The sequence below is a fragment of the Carcharhinus amblyrhynchos genome, chromosome 14 (genome assembly GCF_965287045.1).
Source record: "Carcharhinus amblyrhynchos chromosome 14, sCarAmb.v2.hapA, whole genome shotgun sequence".
NCBI lineage: Eukaryota > Metazoa > Chordata > Chondrichthyes > Carcharhiniformes > Carcharhinidae > Carcharhinus > Carcharhinus amblyrhynchos.
The window spans coordinates 62,203,897-62,226,986 of record NC_137337.1 but is presented as its reverse complement, the minus strand read 5'-3'; the positions used below and the strand labels follow the sequence as shown (position 1 = coordinate 62,226,986).

The window sequence follows — 23,090 nt, the reverse complement described above, 5'->3', positions numbered from 1 at the left end:
TGAATCGGCATTGTCTGTCATTTTTGTGTATGCCACACTATTACAACTACTGTAAATCATTTACAAGTCCTACTAATTCAAGTTTTATAAAACAAGGTTTTGACAATGACTGATATAGATTGACCCTGTGTTTATTCTCCTTAAAACAGAGAAGAGAGAAAATTTGATAAAATGATTGGTTGTGAAAGAGTAAGCACAGAGAAACTGTTTCCCAGAGGAGATCAGTTCTGTAAGTCTGTCATGTTCACTGACCTCAGCTGCTGCAGCAGTTGGGGCACTAGCCCATGCAGGAGTGAGGGGAACATTATTCAGGATTTTCTGTTCTGTTCATTACTTTGTAAACACTGCTGGAAAATACTTCTATATGTATGGACTTGGAATGAAAAGGGAAAAGAGCCCAATTTTGAAGCCTTCAATAGTCCAAAAGACAATGGCACTGTATTAAATATTAAAAATTTGTTTATATATTCAACATCGGCTTTCCTGTCCCAGTTTTATGAGCTCATGATCTGCAGCCTTATTTCACACAAGTGCTTATATGAGCTATATTATTACAAAAATTTGTTTTATATCAAAACATAATTGTTTATTGAGTGGGCTCAAGCCACAGAATAAGTTTTAAGTGACCTAGATAGCAATTCCACGGTCAAACAGCTACATAACTACTCCATTTACAAACCTATGAATTAAGTCATCAGAGCAAATTGATGGAAGGTATGGTTGTCAGTGTTAACAAGAGACACTTACTCAGCAATGAACTCTTCTCTGGTGCTGGTTACTGTGGTCAGTTCAGGACATTGCACCTTAAGAAGGTTATACTGGCCTTCGAAGGGCTGCAATGAAAGTTCACCAAAATGATGCCAGGGATAAATGGATTACATTGAAAGAACACTTTGCGTACACTAGGTTTGTGTTTCCTTGAGTGTAGAAGATCATGAGATGATCTAATTGAGATGTTTCATTTTGAAGCGACCAGCACAAGGTGACATAATCTGAATGTTAGAGTTAGGCTGTTCACAGGGTGCTAGCAAGACAACATCCTCACACACTGGAAAGTCGAAATCTGGAACTCCTCCGTCCAAAATGTCAACATTGAGATTGACAGACTATTGCTTGGCTGGGGTTGGAAGGGGAGATAGTGGCATAGTGATAATATAGATTAGTGATCCAGAAGCCCAGGCTAATTCTCTGGAGACAGGGTTGAAAGCCCACCACAGCATCTGGCAAAATTTGAATTTGGTGAATAAGAACATAAGAAATAGGAGCAGGAGTAGGCCATCTGGCCCTTCGAGCCTGCCCCGCCATTCAATAAGATCATGGCTGATCTGTCGTGGCTCAGTTCCACTTTCCCGCCCTCTCCCCATAACCCTTAATCCCCTCTCTTATCAAAAACCCATCAACCCGCTTCTTAAAAATATTTAGCGAGGTAGCCTCCACCACTTCAACGGGCAGAGAATTCCAGAGATTCACCACCCTTTGAGTGAAGAAGTTCCTCCTCAACTCCGTTCTGAACCGCCCCCCCTTTATCTTGAGGCTGTGCCCCCTAGTCCTACTGTCTTTTTTGAGCGGGAAGAGTCTTTCCACCTCTATCCTATCCATCCCATTCATCATCTTATACGTCTCAATGAGATCTCCCCTCATTCTTCTAAACTCTAACGAGTACAAGCCTAGTTTATTCAGCCTCTCCTCATAGCTCAACCCCCTCAACTCCGGTATCAGCCTAGTAAACCTCCTCTGCACTCCCTCCAAGGCCAAAATATCCTTGCGCAGGTGTGGCGCCCAAAACTGCACACAGTACTCCAGCTGCGGCCTCACCAATGCCCTATACAGCTGCAGCAAGACCTCCCTACTTTTATATTCAATCCCCCTCGCTATGAAGGCCAGCATCCCATTCGCCTTCCTGACCACCTGCTGCACCTGCAGGCTGGGTTTTTGCGACTCATGCACAAGGACCCCGAGGTCCCTCTGCACCGTCGCCTGCTGCAGTTTTTCGCCACGTAAGTAATAGTCCTTCCTACCATTCTTCCTACCAAAGTGGACCACCTCACACTTGCCAACATTAAATTCCATTTGCCATTTCCTGGCCCATTCGCCCAGCCTATCTAGATCCTTCTGCAGACTCTCCACACCCTCCGCACAATTTGCCTTTCCCCCAATCTTGGTGTCATCAGCAAATAAACCTGGAATTAAAAGTTGGTCTCAGTAATGGTGACCGTGAACCTATCATTGATCATTGTAAACAAAATCATCTGTTTAGCTAATGTTCTAGGGGGAGAAATCTGCTCTCCTTACCCGGTCTAGCCTACATATGACTCCAGGCGTACAGCAATGTGGTTGATTCATAAATGTCCTCAGAAAGGGCTTAGCAAGTGACATCCACATCCCATAAAAGAATAAAGAAAAGGGTTATGGAACCAAGAGTTATAAATCATTCATGATGTAATTGACTTGGCATGAATAGCCTCCGCCTGTTCCTATCTTCCTACAATTGGGCATCTCACTGAGATGCATAAAGATCATAGCTTGGTTCATATGATATGAATTATAGACTTACAGTGGCACAATATTTTCTTGATATTCAAAGCCACCTTGTGTGTTTGTATCATAATGAGGAACATTAGTTTGGTGATTTTGAATGTTGTGGATGGAATGTGATTAAAGGATAGCTAATGAAAATATCTTCACTGAAAATTTACAGTGACAACTGACATTTGATAACTGGAACTTGGTCACAGATAGTCAATAATAATGTTCAGCTTACACAACATTAATATAAATGACATAATCAATGTGTTCATTTAGCATATTAGTACCAAGAAAAATTGTATTAAAGAACAAAGAATATTACAGTATAGGAACAGGCCTTTCGGCCCTCCAAGCCTGCACCAACCATGTTGCTCGACTGAACTAAGCCCCCCTACCCTTCTGGGGACCATATCCGTCTATTTCCATCCTATTCATGTATTTGTCAAGAAGCCCCCTTAAAAGTCACTACCGTATCCGCTTCCACCACCTCCCCCGGCAACGAGTTCCAAGCACCCATTACTCTGTGTAAAAAATCTGCCTCATACGTCTCCTTTAAACCTGTGCCCTCTAGTAATTGACTCTTCCACCCTGGGAAAAAGCTTCTGTCACTCTGTCCATGTCTCTCATAATCTTGTAGACTTCTATCAGGTCCTTCTCAACCTCTGTTGTTCCAGTGAGAACAAACCAAGTTTCTCCAACCACTCCTCATAGCTAATGCTCTCCATACCAGGCAACATCCTGGTAAATCTTTTCTGTACCCTCTCCAAAGTCTCAACTTCCTTTTGGTAGTGTGGCAACCAGAATTGAACACTATATTCCAAATGCGGCCTAAGGTTCTATAAAGCTGCAACGTGACTTACCAATTTTTAAGCTTAATGCCCCGGCCAAAAAAGCATGCCATACGCCTTCTTGACTACCTTCTCCACCTGCATTGCCACTTTCAATGACCTGTGTACCTGTACATCCAGATCCTTTTGCCTATCAATACTCTTAAGTTCTGTCATTTACTGTATTGAAGCCAATATCTTCACTCAAGTGCTTTTCTTTACAGGATGCATGTGTCACTAGCAAAGTTAGCATTTATTGCCCATTCTTAATTACTCTGGAGAAGCTGGTGGATTACATTTTGACAATTGAGTCGGTTGCTCGGCCATTTTAGAGAGCAGTTAAGAATCAACCACAAGGACAAATGAACAAAACTAATAGGAGCAAGAGTAGACAAAGAGCCCCTTGAGATTATTCTATCATTCAGTATGATCATGGCTGATATTTTATCTCACCTCACTTTGCAGCCTGCTGCCCATTTCCTTTAATTCCTTCACATAATCATTACAGTGCAGGAGGCCATTCAATCCATTGTGTCCACACCAGTTCTCCAATTGAACATTGACTTAATGCCATTCTTCTGCTGTTTCCCTGTACCTCTGCACATTGTTTCTATTCAAATAATTATCTAATGTCCCCTTGAATATATCGACTGAACCTGCCTCCGCCACGTTTCCAGTCAGTGCATTCCAGCTCTGAACCACTTGTATGAAAATGTTTTTTATCACATCACATTTGTTTTTTCCCAAATCAGTTTAAATCCGTGCCCTCTTGCTCTCAATCCTTTTACGAGCCAGGGCAGTTGGTCCCTATCTGCTTTGTCCAGCCCCTTTTGACATTGGACATCTGGTCAAATCTCCTCTTAGCCTTCTTCAGTCCAAGGAAGACCGTTGCAATGTCTCCAATCTATCTTAATAACTGAAGTTTCTCATCCCTGGAACCATTCTTGTAAATCTCTTCTGCAACCTCTCCAATGTGTTCACATCCTTTCTATGTTATGGTGCCCTGAACTGTAGACAATACTCCAGCTGAGGTCTAATTAGTGTCTTATATCAGTTCAACATAAGTTCATTGCACTTGTACTCTATGCCCCTATTAATAAAGCCCAGAATACTACACGCTTTATGAACTGTTCTCTCTACCTGTCCTGCCACTTTTGATGATTTATGCACATATACATCCAAGTCCCTCTGCTCTTGCAACCCCTTAAGAATTGTACCCCTTTTTTATATTGCCTCTCCATGTTCTTCCTACCAAAATGCATCACCTCACTCTTCCCTGCATCAATCTTCATTTGCCACCAATCTGCCCACGTCAACAATTTGATTATGATCTTTTGAAGTTCTACACTGTCCTCTTCACAGTTTACAATACTTCCAAGGTTTGTATCATCTGCGAACTTTGAAACTGTCCCGTGCACACCTAATATATATATATTATATATATATAAAAATCAGGAAAAGCAAGGGTCCCACTATAGACCTTTTCAAAAATCTTCTGCAAGTTAGTTAAACATGATTTCCTTGAGAAGTCAAAAAATCTCAGTCTCTTTTGATATATTTGCAAAAAGATACCAGGCTTCCTTTCTGAAAGAATATTCACGAACTAGATTAATTTTTTACAACAGTTAGGTGACCATCCTTACTGACACTAGCGTTTTATTCCAGATTTCTTTAAATTCTTTGGGATTGGAACTCATGTCTCTACATCATTCAGTCAGGCCTCTGGATTATTAGCCCAATGACATAACTACTATGCTTTCACTCCCAATTATACTAATCCCTGACTGGTTAACCAGCGTTGGGAAAACAGAAAGTATAATGGTGCTACTGGGTATTATTTATGGTTGAAGACGATAAGTATGAAAACAGTTAATTAAATCCCAGTGTCGCCATTTAAAAGAAAGGTCACTGCTAAATGTTGACTCATTTTTTATTTCTGATGCTGATCTGTCAATTGTGTACTTCTGGTTTTCACTTCAAATTTTTAACAATTCAGATGCTTTGTATTCTCTGGTTTATATTTCTGAGAGCATGTAGATCATTTTGTTAAGTATAAAAATGCTTGAAAAACCTCAATAATCATGGATCCGTATCTGAGAGAGAGAAAGAAAAAAAACAGCCCTGACCAGCCTTTTAGTCCATGGTTTAATTCTCTCAAATTTTCAGATGGAATGTCTGATCTCAAGTCTGATGGGTTAAAACCTGGGGAGCACTGAAGTGAGAGAGACAAGGGGTCAGTGACTTATTTGCTGAATGTACATCTTCCACATGGAAATTTGGTACTGTGCTCTGCACCTCAAGGCAAAGAATCACCTGTTGACATATCTCCTTATAGCACTACCTTGATGGTCCACGAGGTTATCTTAGGCACAGGCTCACGCTAAGAACAATTAATGCAGATTAATAAAAATAAAGAGAATTTATTCCAGTTCAGAGAAAACTAAACGGAATCTGAAGCATTCTCCAATGGCAAGTTTAAGAGTCATCCTCTTGAAGTTGTTCAATGAGCCGTTGCCTTTCTGCTGCCTGTCGCATCCGCATCATCACAAGGCTTTCATAATCCCGCTCTGTGCGTGCTGTATTCTGGAAAATAAAAGATGCATGGTCAGTATTGAGCACACAAAATTGCAAACTAAAACCTTTTCGGGTTTACTGGTGTCGGTCACTCCTGAATGAGATGTTATTCCTTTAAGGGGGCTGACACATTGCCTAAACGTATTTGTATAACGCTGCAATCCAGAGGTGCAACAACAGTATCTCACAGTAACCCGAGCCAGCAAATCATCTCTTCTGCAGGTATAGACCTTCAATCTCTCCAAAGGCAGACTGAGCCAACATTCAGGCTTGATAAACAGCATTCAGCAAATTGGTTTCTCATACATTAATTTGGTTGATGCAGCTTTTTTTTGTAAAAAGACAATAAAATAGTGAACAGATTACACTTTCTCACAAAGGGTCATCTTTCTTGACAACCTAATTTCTAAATCACCAGTATTGTGCCATTCTCCCAGCCCTTTTCTGGGTCTTAATACTGTGGAAGAGGGAAAGTATATAGTGCCTTTCACAACCTCTGGATAGTTCAACACACTTTGCAATCAAGTAACATTCAAGCCTAACAAGTGCCAGGTAATGACCACCTCCAAACATCTCCCCTTGACATTCAATGGCATTAATTGCTGAATCCTCCACTATTAACATACTGACCAGAAAATGAACTCAATCAGCTACATAAATACTGTGGTTACAAGAGCATGTCAGAGACTGGGAATTCGGTGATGGGTAACTCATCTCCCAAAGTCTGCCCATCATTTACAAGACAGAAGTTAGAAGAGTGATGAAATACTTCCCGATTGCCTTGATGAGTGTGGCTCCAACAACAGCCTTGAGTCGGCACTGGTATGGAGGGCATTAGCTATGAGGAGAGGTTGGAGAAACTTAGTTCGTTTTCACTGGAGCGACGCAGGTTGAGGGGAAACCTAATAGAAGTCTATAAGTCTATGAGAGGCATGGACAGATTGGATATTCAGGAGCTTTTTCCCAGGGTGGAAGAGTCAATTACTAGGGGGCATAGCTTTAAGTGCGAGGGGCAAGTTTGAAAGAGATGTACAAGGCAGATTTTTTACACAGAGTGGTGGGTGCCTGGAACTCATTGCCAGGGGAGGTAGCGGAAGCAGAAGCAGTAGTGACTTTTAAGGGGCGTCTTGACAAGTACATGAATGAGATGGGAATAGAGAGGGGTTTTAGTTAAGTCAGGAAGTATGGTTGGTGCAGGGTTGGAGGGCCAAAGGGCCTGTTTCTGTGCTGTAGTTTTCTTTGTTCTTTGGTAGCACAGTGGCTAGCACTGCTGCTTCATAGTCCCAGGGACCTGGGTTCGATTCCTGGCTTGGGTCACCGTCTTGTATGAAGTTTACACATTCTCCCCGTATCTGTATGGGTTTCCTCCAGGTGTTCCGGTTTCCTCCCACTTTCTGAAAGACGTGCTGGTTAGGTGCATTAACCTGAACAGGCACCAGATTGTGGCGACTAGGGGAATTTCACAGTAACTTCATTGCAGTGTTAATTAATGTAAGCCTTACTTGTGACTAATAAATAAATTCTACATTTTTTTGACAAAACAGCCCATGTGATGGGCACCCCATCCATCACCTTAAGCATTCACTCCCTCCAACAACAATGCACAATGGTAGCAACTCATTAAGAGATAACATCTTCCAAACCCACAATCTCGAGCAGCAGATGTGTAGGTGCAACACCACCTACAAGTTCCAAACTACAACCATCCAGACTGGGGAATATATTGCTATTTCTTCACTGTCACTGGGTAAAAGAATTTTGGAACTCCCTTCCTAACAGAACTGTGGGTATACCAAACCACATGGTTTGCAGTGGTTCAAGGAGATAGCTCACCATCATTTTTCAAGGGCAATTGGGGATCAGCAATAAACTCTGGCCTAATCTTGGCTGTGAAAATCTGGTTTCTCTCCCTGAATTCCGGGATTCTGTTGTATCAACAGGAGTTGCACTTCCAACAAATGAGAATAACTGTAGTACAGAGTCTTAGTCAGCACCTTTCTCCAAGGAGAAAACCAATGCTCACTTCAGAGAAATAAACAGAAATCTAATTTCTGTTTAAATCTAATTTCTGACATTCATAAGAACATAAGAAATAGGAGCAGGAGTAGGCCATCTAGCCCTTCGAGCCTGCCCCGCCATTCAATAAGATCATGGCTGATCTGAAGTGGATCAGTTCCATTTTCCCGCTTTCTCCCCATAACCCATTATTCCCTTGTCTATCAGAAACCTATCTACCCATGACTTAAATATATTCAGCGAGGTAGCCTCCACCACTTCAATGGGCAGAGAATTCCAGAGATTCACCACCCTTTGCACAGACTGCCAATGAACCAAATTACTCCCAGTGCCTAGGTTGCCAATGAACCGAATCACCCTGTGTACTGTCTCCCCAATAATTGGTGCCAATAGAGCAGCATCTCACAGTATCACTTCATGGGAAAATTTTGCAAAGTACTTCTAGGTTGAATAGACAAACTGAAATGCTAACAAAAGCCATTCGAGTGATATACTGGCAGTCTGTACACGGAGAATGATTTGGTTCACTTATTTTATTTAGATACACTTCATACGGTTTGAGTTCAGTAAGCACTTTTCCTTTAATAGTCAGCCTGGCTTTCCTGTTTAACAAATGCCTCATGTGCTCCTACATCCTATTAAGGTGCACAATTAGAATAACTGACTTATCACAGTCTCTGTTCATTTAGCTCTGTTGTGGGAAAACCATCACTTGGAGTCAGACTTAAAGTATATCAAGTTAGTGAAATGAATCGTAGTTCTGATTACTCCATGTTCCAGCAGGAGGTTAATCAATTAAAATCTCAGTTGTCAATGCAAATAAGGATGTTGTCTGTGTTTGGGACAGTTGAATCTGAGGGAGATGGTGTTTATGGATTGGGTTGTGGATTGTGTCTGGAAAAGAATGCCCACTGTACACGTGGCATTGACTGGAGACCCCCACCTCCTTTTCCAGAGGCACCTGATCCCACAGTAAGAACTTGCCCCTGGTCTGATGAATTATGTGACAATTAGTTGCAAGGAGGGACATAGTGCGACATTGTCACCATTGCGTGACATGCGCACAATACTACCCTGGTTGACCCATAAAAAGGGGCCCTGGGACATCTGCAAATAGATTTCACAGGACTACTACCACAATCCCACGGTAAAACCTATCATTTGGTTATCACAGACCAGTTTACCAGGTAGGTGGAAGCATTCCCCACCAGAAATTGTCAGTGGCTAGAATATTGGCAGAGGAGGTAATCCCTAGATGGGGAATATCCCTGCAAATTGATTCAGATCAAGGGAGTATTTCACTGGGAAACTGGTAAAAACGATGTGCCAACTTATGGGCATAAGCAGAAATTCCACATACCTTACCACCCGTAGAGTTCTGGAATGGTAGAACGTTATGAACCGAACCCTTAAGAATGCCCTGATGATGGTCATGCAAGCGTTGGGAAAAACAAGGACAGAGGTATTGCCTACTATATTAATGAAGTTAAGAGCTATGACAAACCATACAACCGATTAACCCCTTATGAACTGATGACAGGAAGGGCGATGCAATTACCAGAAAGCATCATAACAAGTGGGGCCGATGTAGGCCCACTAAAAGACAAGATTAAATGATATGTATTGGAACTAAGCGCCCTGCACAAGGATGACGTGCAAATTCGTGAAGCATTCTTTTCCGGTGATACAGGAACTTTCATATTGTTGGTCAATCGAGTTATTAACACATAATTTGGACCAAACAGGGAGAATTGTTGGAGTAAAATTAAGACTGTGACTTTTGGAAACCACTGTGTAAGTGACTACTGGATTCTGTGGTTGACAGAGATCATTCTGTTGCTGACTCAATAATGAACTAACTTTTGAGCTACATCTTATTTTTGTATAAAATGTGGAACAAACAAAAATAATCAGACTGCGAGGTCCAGAAGGTATGCTTAAGATGAAGCGGAACCAGGTGTTTTCAAAGGAATGTGATTGGAAGCTAATTGTTGCTGGGGGAGCCCAACTGGTTAATAAATGTAACCACCCAAAGCTCTGACATAATAACTGCTGATGTCAGTGTGATTAAAGTGTACGCTGCTCCAAATTGAGAAGGTGACTGCAAGCACTGCAGAGTGCCTAGTGCTTCTCCCAAGCTTTGTTCAATAAACCACATGTTGAATCTTTAGGTCTGACTCCGAATGGTGATTTTCCCAAAGCAGGCTGTCGTCAATATTATTCCTGAAATTTTGCTCTCATTCTGCTTCAATTTCTCTTGTTCAAATATCATAGTTTAATCAAGTGGACAGAGCCTTCCTTTTTTGAGATTTGAGTCTGAGAAAGAATAATAGAGATAAAACGAGGTTATAAGAAGAGAAAGGCAACTAACATAAAAGGGAATCTAAAAATCTCCACCAGGCATTTGAATAGTAAGAAGCCAGTAAGAGGAGAGGTGGGACTTATTAGGGACCAAAAAGAGGATCCAAGCATGGAGGCACAGGGCATGAATGAGGTACTAAATGACAATTTTGCATCTTCCTTTTCCACAGGAGATGCTGCCAAAAGCAGCGGAAAAGGAGGTAGTTGAGATGCTGGATGGGCTAAAAGTTGATAAAGAGAAGTTGTTAGAAAAGTTGATAAAGAGAAGTTATGAGAAAAGTTGATAAAGAGAAGTTATTAGAAAAGTTGATAAAGAGAAGTTGTTAGAAAAGTTGATAAAGAGAAGTTGTTAGAAAAGTTGACTGTACTTAAAGCCGATAAGTTACCAGGATTGGATGGGATGCATTGATGAATGCCGAGAACACAGGAACACAAGAACTGAAAAGTAAGGGTGGAAATTGCAAGGTGCCAACTTTAATCTTCTAATCCTCTTTAGAAAGAGTAGTGGTTCCAGAGGACTTGTTCAGAAAAGGATGCAAGGATAAGCCTAGCAACTATACATCAGTCAGTTTAACAGCAGGGTGGGAAACATTTTAGAAATGGTAATCCAGGACAAAATAAACAGTCATTTGGAAAAATATGGATTAGTTAAGAAATTCAGCACAGATTTATTAAAGGCAATGTTAAACTAACAACTGAGTTTTTGAAGAGATTTTCCAAAAGGTGTTTGATAAGGTGCCACATAATATATTTGCCTGCAAAGTTGAAGTCCATAAAAGAACAGGGATAGTCACAGCACGGGCACAAAGTTTGCTGATTAACAGAAAACTGGTGAAGATTGTTTTTTCGGACTGGACGGGTTCCCCAGTGCTCAATTAATGATTTTGATTTTAGTATGCAGGGACGCCATTTCAAAATTTGCAGATGATACAAAACTTGGAAGTATTGCAACAATGAGGAGAATAATGATAGACTTCAGGTGAGCATTGACAAGCTTGTGGGATGGGTGGACACATGGCAGAGGAAATGTAATGCTGAAGAATGCAAAATGAAGAGAGTCAATATAAGATAAAGGGTCCAATTCTAAGATGAGTGCAGGAAGAGGCAGAATTAGCACGTAAGTGCACAGATCACTGAAAATGGCAAGGCAAGTTGAGAAAGTGGCTGAAAAGATAATTATAGGATCCCATGCTTCACAAGTAGAGACAGAGTGCAAAAGCACGGAAGTAAAAACACTGATTTGGTTTCAGCTGGAGTTTGGGTCCAATTCTGGGCACTGGATTTTAGGAAGAACATGAAGAAGATTTATGAGAATGGTTGCAGGGATGAGAAATTTCAGGTATGGAGGGAAACTGGAGAAGTAGGGGTTGTTTTCCTGAGAGAAGAAAAAGTCGAGTGGAAGCTTGGCAGAGGTATTCAAAATCTTGAGGGGGGACGAGATAGTAGATGGAGAGAAATTGTTTCCTTTGGCTGAAGTGGTGAGAACCAGAGGATGCAGATATAAACATGAATGGAAAAAGAAGCAATGGTGACATAAGGAAAGTCTTGCACGGCAAGTGGTTAGGATCTGGAACGCACTGCCTAATAGTGCAGTGCAGGCAGGTTCAATCATGGTTTGTGAAAAATAGTTGAATAAGAACCTGAGGAGGAAGAATGTACAGGGCTTTTGCAGAAGGCCTGCATCGGCTGTTCAGGCCACCTTTGCATTGCAACCATTCTGTAATGTGCTAAAGGTTTGCCAGATCACTTAGTTGGGGCTCTCACCTAAACTGGGAAAGACGGTGACTGACTCTGGCAATTTTCAGCCATGTTTGCAGTCAGAGAGAATGGTGACATGGGCTGAAAGTCCAGAGAGAATTGGGAAATGCAATTGTCTTTCATTCTGCGATTTTCCTTGCCCCACAAAGGATGAGAACCTCATTTTAATATAATAGCATGAATTTAAATCTAATTATCAACCCCTCCATGCTGCACTTATTTTCTATTTTCCCCCCCTGCCATATTTTCAAACCTCATCGAATGGAGGTTTACAACAGGTTCACCCAGACGTGAACCTGTCGTGGGGATCCCTCCAGGTGCACAAAGGTGAGTATGGCTCCTGGGGGCGAGGGTCATGCCCAGGCACTGTCCCCTGCGCAATGCTAACCTGTGCTAGGGCAGTGTCAAGGATGGACAATAATGGGGTTTTCATGAGGGGTTCATGTATGTGTAGTGAGGGAGTGAAAAGCATGCACTAATGTGGGGAGGAAATGCTGCCGAGAATGGGGGGATGAGAGGGTGTTACTGGTGATGATCATTTGCGGGGAGGGGCTCTTGATACCTCTGTGGTTGGGGGGGAGGGAGGAGGAGGTGGTTTTTTTTTGCTCAGATTCCCTTTTAAAAATGGTGCTCCAACCTCTCTGAAGTTGGCTTTGCCTGAATCTTTAGGCCCACCCCTCAAAATGACAGCATGAAACACATGCCCCCCCAACCCCTAACAACCCTCTCCCCCCAGTTTTTTTTTTGAAAAAGCATCAAAAGACCTGGCGAGAAAACCTGTCTGTTTCTCTGCAGGAAAACACACTGGTTTTCAGTCAGACCCTGACACTTTGCCATTTTTTGGTAAGGTTCCACCCATTGCTTACATTTTTCCAAAAGCCTGTTCTAAGACGGGGGACTTATGGTGCATTGTACCATCCCATGGAGCAGAGACCAGCATGTAGTTCCTTCCAAACAGTCATCAATGCTTGTTAATGTGAGGTTGAGACTTCAGATGCGTATGATTTGTGACAGGCTCGGCAGGAAGCTACTTCCCACTTGATTAACTGGAAGAACCACCACTGCTTTCTGCCTTTCAGCTAAGGAGCCAATAATAGCCATGTTACAATTCTAACTATCAGCAGCAACTTTGCATCTGATGAAACCGATCAAGTAGCATGGGGTCTGTTGTCAAGCCTACTAAACAGTAAAAGCAATAATTCTGAATTACCAGCAAAAACTGCACATGCAGGCAATGAAACAACTTACTCTAAAACACACACAATCTGCCCTGCTGAAATGTTTGAACTCTGCTCAACTTGGAGCAAGACTTCAGCACGTTGTTTTGTTAGCCTGAGACAATCTGTGAGTATGCCTCACTGAAATAAAACAGGGGCCACTTATAGCAAACCCTCCGCAATCTACATTGGGCCTCACTACACAACTGTCTCAGTTTCCGCACAGCATGGGACTGGCAGCATTTTCGTTTTATAATAACTTGTATCAAAATGAATCTTTGGGGAAAAATAATTAGGAAATCAAGTATAAATCACATTAGAATCATTTTTAGTGAGGGCTGATATAGGTCAGATAATCTGGACAATGTTGATTTGTCAGACTATCAATAATAGCATGTTGTAACTCTAGAAACTGTTGGCAAATAGAAATTTACTTGAAGCAATTGTAAAATAAAATCAAGAGCAGTAATAATTTCCCATTCTCGCTGTAGCCAAGAGGTATTAAGGAATAAGCACAGAGCCATAGTGAGATGTGTAAAATATATCATAGTTTTTCTGACATTTAGGGCCCGATTTTACCATTTTGATTTTAAGTGCGGATTCTAGGCGTAGTACAGATTCGACTTAGGAATCTGCTTTCAGGTGCCTCCATATGCTCTCAGTCACCTCCAGTCCAATTCGCATTGTGGGTGGGGCTTAGTGCTGCTGGAACAATTGGAGCTCTGAACTACGCATGCGCCGTTAGAAAATAATTGGAAAAAGCACATCCGTGTCAGATTGCTCCCGAGCCACAGAAAGCGGACAAAGCGCCCCGGGAGCGAAAAGTGGGGGTGAGGGTGTATCTCGGGGGAAGGGGGGGTGGGGAGGTGTAAGGAGGGAGGTGGGCAAGATGTAGTTCGGGGAGAGGGTGCGGGCAGATGGATCTCTGTTAAGGGGTGCAGGGGGATCTGCTGCCACTCTACAGGCAATCAGTGGGGTGGGGGGGGCAGGGGTAGCAATCGATCTGGGTAGGGGGGGCTAGGTAAGGGGGGCAGTGATGTGTGTGGGTAGTGGGGAGGGGGTGGATCACTGCCCCCCTTATCCACCCCCCACTACCCAGACCAATCGCAATGGACCCTTGACCCCCCCACCAGAGATCCATCTGCGCCCCCCCTCCCCCCCACTAGAGATCCATCTGACCCACCTCCCTCCTCCCCACCCCAAGACAATGATCTGGCCTCACTCCCCCCCCCCCCCCCCCAAACAACGAACTTGCCTCACTCCCCAGTACCCCCCCTTCTCCACCCCAGAAAATGGTCTGGCCTCACTCTCCCTCTCCTCCAGAAGAACATCTGACCTGCCTCCTCCCGCCCCACCACCAGACAACAATCAGCCCTCCCGCCCCACCACCAGACAATGATCAGCCCTCCCGCCCCACCACCAGACAACGATCAGCCCTCCCCCCACCAGAGATACATCTGACCCGCCTCCTCCTCTTGCCCCCCAACAGACAACGATCTGACCTCACTCCCCTCCTCCCCCCTCCAACCAGAGGGTGATCTGACCAGCCTCCACCCTCACCTCCACCACTCATCTGAGTCAGAGAGCCGTTGGGAAAACCGAACGCGCCTCTTCAGAGGCTGGAGCACCCGAATCAGACTTTTATTCAGGAGGTCCCTAAAAGGCGGTGCCAGATTGGTAAATGCTGTGGTAAAGGGGGAAATGCTGAAACAGTTGGGCGGGCAGTTCATTAATTTAATTTAAATGCATGCATTTAAATTATCCCCACCATTCACAGAACATAGAATATTACAGCGCAGTACAGGCCCTTCGGCTCTCGATGTTGCGCTGACCAGTGGAACCAGTCTAATGACCCTCTAACCTAAACTATTCTAATATTATCCATATGCCTGTCCAATGACCATTTGAATGCCCTGAAAGTTGGCGAGTTCACTACTGCTGCAGGCAGGGCAATCCACACCCTTACTACCCTCTGAGTAAAGAACCTACTTCTGACATCTGTCCTATATTTATCACCTCTCAATTTAAAGTTATGTCCCCTCATGTTAGCCATCACCATCCGAAGAAAAAATTCACAGGTCTCAGCGAAGTGGCAATCTGCTTGGATTCGGGTACAGATCGCAATAAAGGCCTCACATCCGACTTTACCATGATTTTGCGCCTGAAAACGAGTGCAAATTGTTGGTAAAACCGGGGCCCTAAGAGTTGAGGTGACAGAGGAAAAGAAATGAGTTAAAAGACAAAGAATTGAAGAATGGAGAGGCTAGAAAGATGGAAAACAGAGAAAATGAATGGAATATTTTACAGTAGGTAAAAGGGAGGGAGTTAAAGCTAAACAGAAAGGCACAATCACATGTGGAAGTGACGACTTAAATCTTGTGAAGTTCCTGCATACACCCAGGTTTACTGCCGAGGATCAGTCAACGACAAAAACAAGATGGAAGTGCACCAGATGGAATGCAAGATTACCTGCTGAATGGCCTAGTTCAACCACATTCTGTCTACATTGACAACTCTCAAAATTTGATTTTGTCTCATTATTCTATATGCATTTGCTGTATTACATAGCATTTCTATATTTCCACTCTTGCACACTCTCACACAAGATACCTTGGCTTTTGTTCAAAAGGGGTAGCATAAAAGTTTAGGAAATTTAGGTAAAGTTTAAAAAAACACTAAGCTCCAAGATGCACCGGGCCATAGAGAGAGAGAGAGAGATAGTGAAAGAATTCTGTTTGAGGAGGTAACACAGAGTGAAGAAGTGCACAATCATTAAGGCATGGAAAGTTAGATCTACAATGATAAATATGATTTTCCTCATTCCTTAGATAGAGATGCAACCTGAATTTACAAATGAACGCTTTGCCATGACATCAGGGATAAACATGTAGGATGATATATCTTGCAGTAGCCATTTTGTTCAAGGGCCTTTCTCCACCAATTGCCTGGAAAAATCTCACATTGAACCATACTTTATAGGTTTCAAGGTGGACAATCTTTTCATGCGACCATATGGGGGAATGGGGATGATGGGGTTGAATGCGATATTAAACAATACAGCTACCACTTCCAAAGCAGAACTACCATCATGTCCTGCACAGGCTTATTATTCAGACTTATTAATTTTAATTTATCCTTTCGTAAGATCATAAGATATAGGAACAGAATTAGGCCCTTGGCCCACTGAGTGTGCTCCGCCATTCAATCATGGCTGATATTTTTCTCATCCCCATTCTCTAGCCTGTTCCCCATAACCCCTGATCTTCTTATCTCTGGTTTAAAGACACTCAATGACCTGGCTTCCACAGTCTTCTGTGGCAAAGAGTTCCACAGATTCACCACTCTCTGGCTGAAGAAATTCCTCCTCATCTTTGCTTTGAAGGATTGTCCTTTTAGTCTGAGGTTGTGGCCTCTGTTTCTAGTTTTTCCTACTAATGGAAATATCCTCTCTACTCTATCCAAGCCTCGCACTATCCTGTAAGTTTCAATAAGATCCCTCCTCATCCTTCTAAACTCCAATGAGTACAGACCCAGAGTCCTCAACCATTCCTCAAATGACGAGCTCTTCATTCCAAGGATCATTCTTATGAACCTCCTCTGGACCCTTTCCTTAGATACGGGACTCAAATCTGCTCACATTACTCCAAATGGGATCTGACCAGAGTCTTACACAGCCTCAGGAGTACATCCTTGCTCTTGTATTCTAGCCCTCTCGACATGAATGCTAACATTGCATTGGCCTTCCTGACTGCCGACTGAACCTGCACGTTAACCTTAAGAGAATCGTGAACAAGGATTCCCAAATCTCTTTCTGCTTCTCATTTCCTAAGCATTTCCCCATTTAGAAAATAATCTTTGCCTTCATTCCTCATTCCAAAGTGCATAACCTCACACTTTTCCACATTGTATTCCACCTCCCACTTCTTTGCCCACTCTTCTAGCCTGTCCAAGTCCCCCTGCTTCCTCAATACTACCTGTCCCTCTATATGCCTTTGTATCATCTGAAAATTTAGCGACAGTGCCTTCCAAATCGTTAATGCATATCATGCAAAGTTGTGGTGCCAGCATTGACCTGAGGCATATCACTAGTTACCAGCTGCCATCCTGAAAAAGATCCTTTTATCCCCACTCTCTACCTTCTACTAGTTAGCCAATCCTCTATCCATTCCAGGATCTTACCTTTAACACTATGAGCTCTTATTTAACAGTCTCTTTTGCGACACCTTGTCAAAGGCCTTCTGGAAATCTAAATAAATCACATCCACTGGTTCTCCTTGTTACCTCCTCAAAGAACTCTAACAGATTTGTCAGACATGACTCCCCCTTGATGGAGCCATGCTGATTCAGTCCTATTTTATCATGCACTGCCAAGTACTTGTGATCTCATCTTTAATAATGAACTCTAAAATCTTGCCAATGACTGAAGTCAGGCTAACCGGCCTACAATTTTCCTTCTGATGCCTCCCTTCTTCCTTGAACAGCGGTGTTACATTAGCTACTTTCCAGTCCTCTGGGACCCTTCCTGCCTCCACTGTGAAGACTGATGCAAAGTAACTATTCAGTTCCTCTGCCATTTCTTTGTTCCCTTTTATTATTTCTCCAGCCTCATTTTCCAGTGGTCCAGTGTCTATTTTTGCCTCCCTCTTACCTTTTATATATTGAAAAAAACTCTTCCTATTTTCTTTTATATTACTAGCTAGCTTACATTCATATTTAATGTTCTCCCCCCTTATTTTTTTTTAGTTGTCCTCCACTCACTTTTATAGGCTTCCCACTAATCCTTGCCACTTTGTATGCTTTTTCTTTTGCTTTTATGCTGTCCTTGACTTCCCTCATCAGCCATGGACGCCTCGTCCTCCCCTTAGCGTGTTGCCTCCTTCTTGGGAAGAATTTCTGTTGTGCCTCCCAAATAAACTCCAAAAAGTTCTGCCATTGCTGTTCCCCTGTCTTCCCTGCTAGGCTCCCTTTCCAATCAACTCTGGCCAGCTCCTCTTCCATGTCTTTGTCATTACCTTTATTTAATTGTAATATTGTTACATCTGATTCCAGCTTCTCCCTCTCAAACTTCAGAGTAAATTCTGTTGCGGTCAGTGCTCCCTAAGGGTTCCTTCACCTTAAGTTCCCCAATCAAATCTGCCTCACTACACATCACCAAATCTAGAATTGCCTGTTCCCTAGTAGGCACTATCACAAGCTGCTCCAAACAAAACATCTCTTAGCCATTCCACAAATTCCTTTTCTTGGTATCCACCAGCTACCTGATTTTCCCAGTCCACCTGCATATTGAAGTCCCCCATGATTATTGTAATTACACCTCTATCTCCTGATTTATTTTCTGCCCCACATCCTGACTACTGCTGGAGGCCTGTACATAACTCCTACCAAGGTCTTTTTACCTTTGCGATTCCTCAACTCTATCCCAGAGATTCTGTACCCTTGATTGTATATCGCTTCTTGCTATCGATTTAACTTCATTCCTTATTAACAATGCAACTCCGCGCCATTTGCCCACCTGAATGTCCTTTCGATAGGACACATATCCTTGAATATTTTGATCCCAGCCCTGATCCCCTTACAGCCATGTCTCTGTGATGCCCACAACATCGTACCAGCTAATTTCAACGTACGCAACAAGCTCATTTACGTTCTTCTTAAACTGCATGCACTTATGTACAACACCCTCAGACCTGCATTGACCACCTCCTTTCTCATTCTTATCATCTTTTTTGCTCTGCCTGAGGTTAGATTGCTGTCACCTTCTATACTCTCTGTTCTATTACATGGTCTAGGAACTTCACTAACCTCTCCTGAGCCTCTGGCTTCTTTAACTAGTTGAAAGTCTTCAGTATTAACCTGCACCTCTACCCTCTCCTTTAACTTTGATTTTCTAATTCTCCATACAACTGAACCCTCCCCCCAACTATTTAGTTTAAAGCCCTATCTACAGCCCTGGTTATATGATTCGCCAGGACTCTGGTCCCAATATGATTCAGATGAAGACCGTCCCAGTGGAACAGGCCTCCTCTTCCCCAATACTGGTGCCAATGTCCCATGAATTCAAACCCATTCCTCCCACACCAATCTTTAAACCACACCTTTACCTCCTTAATCCTACTGATTAAGCCAATTAGCTCATGGTTCAGGTAATAATCCAGAGATTATCATCTTTTTGATTCTGTTTTTTTCATGGAGTGTGGATGTCACAGGCAAGGCTAGCATTTGTTGCTCATTCCTAACTGTCCTTGAAATGCACGGTCATTTCAGAGGGCTGTTAAGAGTCAATCACTAAGTTGTTGGTCTGGAGTCATATGTAGGCCAGACCAGGCAAGGATACCAGATTTCCTTTCCTAAAAGATGGGTTTTTACAACAATCAACACGATTACTGAGACTAGCTTTTAATTCCAGCTGCTATGGTGGGACTTGAACCTATGTCCCCAGCATTAACCTCTGGATTACTCGTTCAGTGACATTACCATTAAGCCACTATTGCCCTTTAATTCTATGTCTGTAGAAGGGATTCCACAGCAAATGCAGCTGATCAATTCTCTTCTGGTTCCTGGGTCATCCTTCAGTTTCACAGAACCTCCTGCAGGAGGTATTTTGACGTCCTAGATCAAAATACTAGCATTCCTGACCCAAACGCAATGCGAAGTGCCTTCACTATACAGATTGCAATGGCTCAACCTTTTTAGGCCAAACAGGGATGGGCAATAAATGCTGAAATTGCCAGCAACACAGAGAATGAATACAAAGAAAGTCTGTTCGCAGATTGTGAACCTTAAACCTGCAATGCTCTTTTCTCAATGATATGCCCAATCAGAACACAATGCTTGGAATCCATCCTCATTGATATCACCACTCCCATAGCCCAAGGGCATACAGACTGTCAGGAACCAGAAAAAAAATAGCATTCTACATTGTAGGAAATATATATTTAGTACATAATCTCATGGATCTTTAAATGATCAGTATCATCTGCTCTCCTACTTTTTATGTAAATAAACTTGCATTACAGGGTGTGCCTGACACGGCAAAGGGGATTTGTGAGGAAATTTTTAAAACATCGAAGACAAACACTTAAAAACTTCTTTTTAAGTGAATATGGGATGTGAATGTTGCTGGCAAGGCCAACTTATTTTATCATTAATTGTCCTTGAGAAGGTGGCAATGCCGTCTTGGATCACTGGCATCCATGTGGTACACACATAGTGCTTTTCTCTATAGTGCTTTGCTACAGGTGGTTTAGTTATTAGGCCACTTCAGAGGGTCATTAGGGTTGACCATATTGCTGTCACCTCGTGGCCACACTCAGTAAAGACAGCAGATTTCTTCCCCCAAAGGACACTGTTGAACAAGATGGGTTCTTACAACAATCTGATAGTTTCATGATCATCATTATCAAGACAAGCATTTTATTCCAGAGTTAAATAAATGAGTTTAAATTCCTCCAGTTGCTGTGGCAGGATTTGACTATCCAGAATATTAGTCTGTGCCTCTGGATTATTAGTCCATAACATTACCTTGATGGTGCTACCCCTTTCACTTCGCACTGGTTCCCAAATAGTCTCTTTCTGATGCCTTCCACAGTTCTTCGAATTCAATGATAATTTACCCATACTCATTTTGTATTTAAAAATCATCCAACAATCTTCATTCCCAAGCAGGGAATGTCAGGCATGTCAAAGCCCCAAAATGCCTACAGACAGACAGGGGTTTTGCACCTACAAGTATTCCACACAATGCATTGGGAAATAGGGCAATTATGATTTGGATACATTTTTCATGCCAAATATAAAAGCAAGCTTCAACATGAAACTTCGTGCTTCTAAAGAACTGAGATGTACCATCTAACTAGAAGAAGCTATCATCAGTGAAGGGGCCCACTTGATTATCACTGGATATGTAGGTGGTATTTCAATTGTGCACCTCGATCACGTTTTTGGTATCAGATATGCCACACATTTTCACAAGTGACTAAATTCAAAACAAAATTATTAAATTACACAAGTAATAATGAATGTTTGAAGCCAATCTGAAAAACTCAGCAACTTTCAATAGATTCATTAAAGAACTACCTTCCTTCAATTGCATTTCAATCTAAAGTTTATAGAAAAGGTGTCTTGTTTCATGAAGGATAATCCAGGTGTGTAACCTCTTTGATTGCAGTCTCTCAAGAATTAGAGGTGTGTGTTGCCTTGTACATTCTGATAAAAACAGTACCCAATGTTACATCAAAAATATCGGATTCTTATATCGAGCAAACCATTTGTTATACAGTAGCTTTGAGGCACTTTACTCAAACAATGGGGAGTAAGCTTCAAATACTGCCACTATCAGGACTATATAAACTTAGATGTAATTAAATTATGTCATTTATTAACAATGAAATATGCATACTATTTCTAGCACTTGGATGTACTTGTTGACTGTTTATTCAGCTACTTTTATAATAGTCAGAGAGGTTTATCGCGTCGAAACAGGCCCTTCAGCAAAACTTGTCCATGTTGCACTTCTTTTTAACCACTAAGCAATTCCAGTTGCCCGCGTTTGGCCCATATCTCCCTATACCCATCTTATCCATGTAACGTCTAAATGCTTTTTACAAGACAAAATTGTACCTGCCTCTACTACTATCTCTGGCAGTTTGTTCCAGACACTCACCACCCTGCGTGTGAAAAAATTGCCCCTCTGGAACTCTTTTGTATTCTCCCCTCTCACTTTAAACCCATGCCCTCTAGTTTTAGACTCCCCTATCTTTGGGAAAAGATGTTGACAATGCCCCTCATTATTTAATAGACCTCTACAAGATCACCCCCTAAGCCTCCCACCTTCCAGGAAAAAAGTCCCAGTCTATTCAGCCCTCCTTATAATTCAAACCATCAAGTTCTGATAGCATCTTAGTAAATCTTTTCTGCACTCTTTTTAGTTTAATAATATTCTTTTTATAATAGGGTGACCAGAACTGTACACAGTATTCCAAGTGTGGTCTTACCAATGTCTTGTACAACTTCAACAAGATGTCCCAACTCCTGTATTCAACATTCTGACCAACGAAACCAAGCATGCCGAATGCCTTCTTCACCACTCTATCCATCTGTGATTTCATTTTCAAGAAGCTATGAGCCTGTACCCCTGGATCTCTTTGTTCTATAACTCTCCCCAATTCCCGACCGTTAACTGAATAGGTCCTGCCCTGGTTCAATCTACCAAAATGCATCACCTCACATTTATCTAAATTAAACTCCACCTGTCATTCGACAGCCCACTGACCCAATTGATCAAGATCCTGTTGCAATCCTAGATAACCTTCTTCACTGTCCATGATGCCATCAATCTTGCTGTCATCTGCAAACTTACTAACAGAGCCTGCTAAATTCTCATCCAAATCATTAATATAAATGACAAATAACAGTGAACCCAGCACTGATCCCTGAGACATACTGCTGGTCACAGGCTGCCAGTTGGAAAAACAACCCTCTATCTTCTGTCATCCAGCCAATTTTGTATTCATTTGGCTACCTCACCCTGGATCCCGCAAGATTTAACCATATGCAACAACCTACCACATGTACCTTGTCAAAGGCCTTGCTAAAGTCATATAGATAACGCCAGCTACACTGCCCTCATCTACCTTCTTGGTTACCCTTTCAAAAAACTCAATCAAATTTGTGAGACATGATTTTCCATTCACAAAGCCATGCTGACTGTCCCTAATTGGTGCTTGCTTCTCTAAATGCCCGTAGGCACATCACCTGTGGCTGTTGATGCTTCAAATATCTCTGCTAGGGGACCCACAACTTCCTTCCTTAG

At 42.3% G+C, this 23,090-nt stretch overlaps 1 protein-coding gene across 1 annotated transcript in view; it reads right to left on the bottom strand.

Moving 5' to 3' along the window:
- Window positions 1–5,753: 5,753 nt before the first annotated feature.
- The window catches only part of dnajc17 (DnaJ (Hsp40) homolog, subfamily C, member 17), a 167,854-nt gene continuing 150,517 nt past the window's right edge, over window positions 5,754–23,090 (bottom strand). Inside the window, exon 11 of the mRNA XM_080202991.1 lies at window positions 5,754–5,936. Within this exon, the coding sequence (XP_080059117.1) occupies window positions 5,829–5,936 (108 nt within the window). The 3' untranslated portion in view covers window positions 5,754–5,828. The remainder of the gene's footprint in view (window positions 5,937–23,090) is intronic.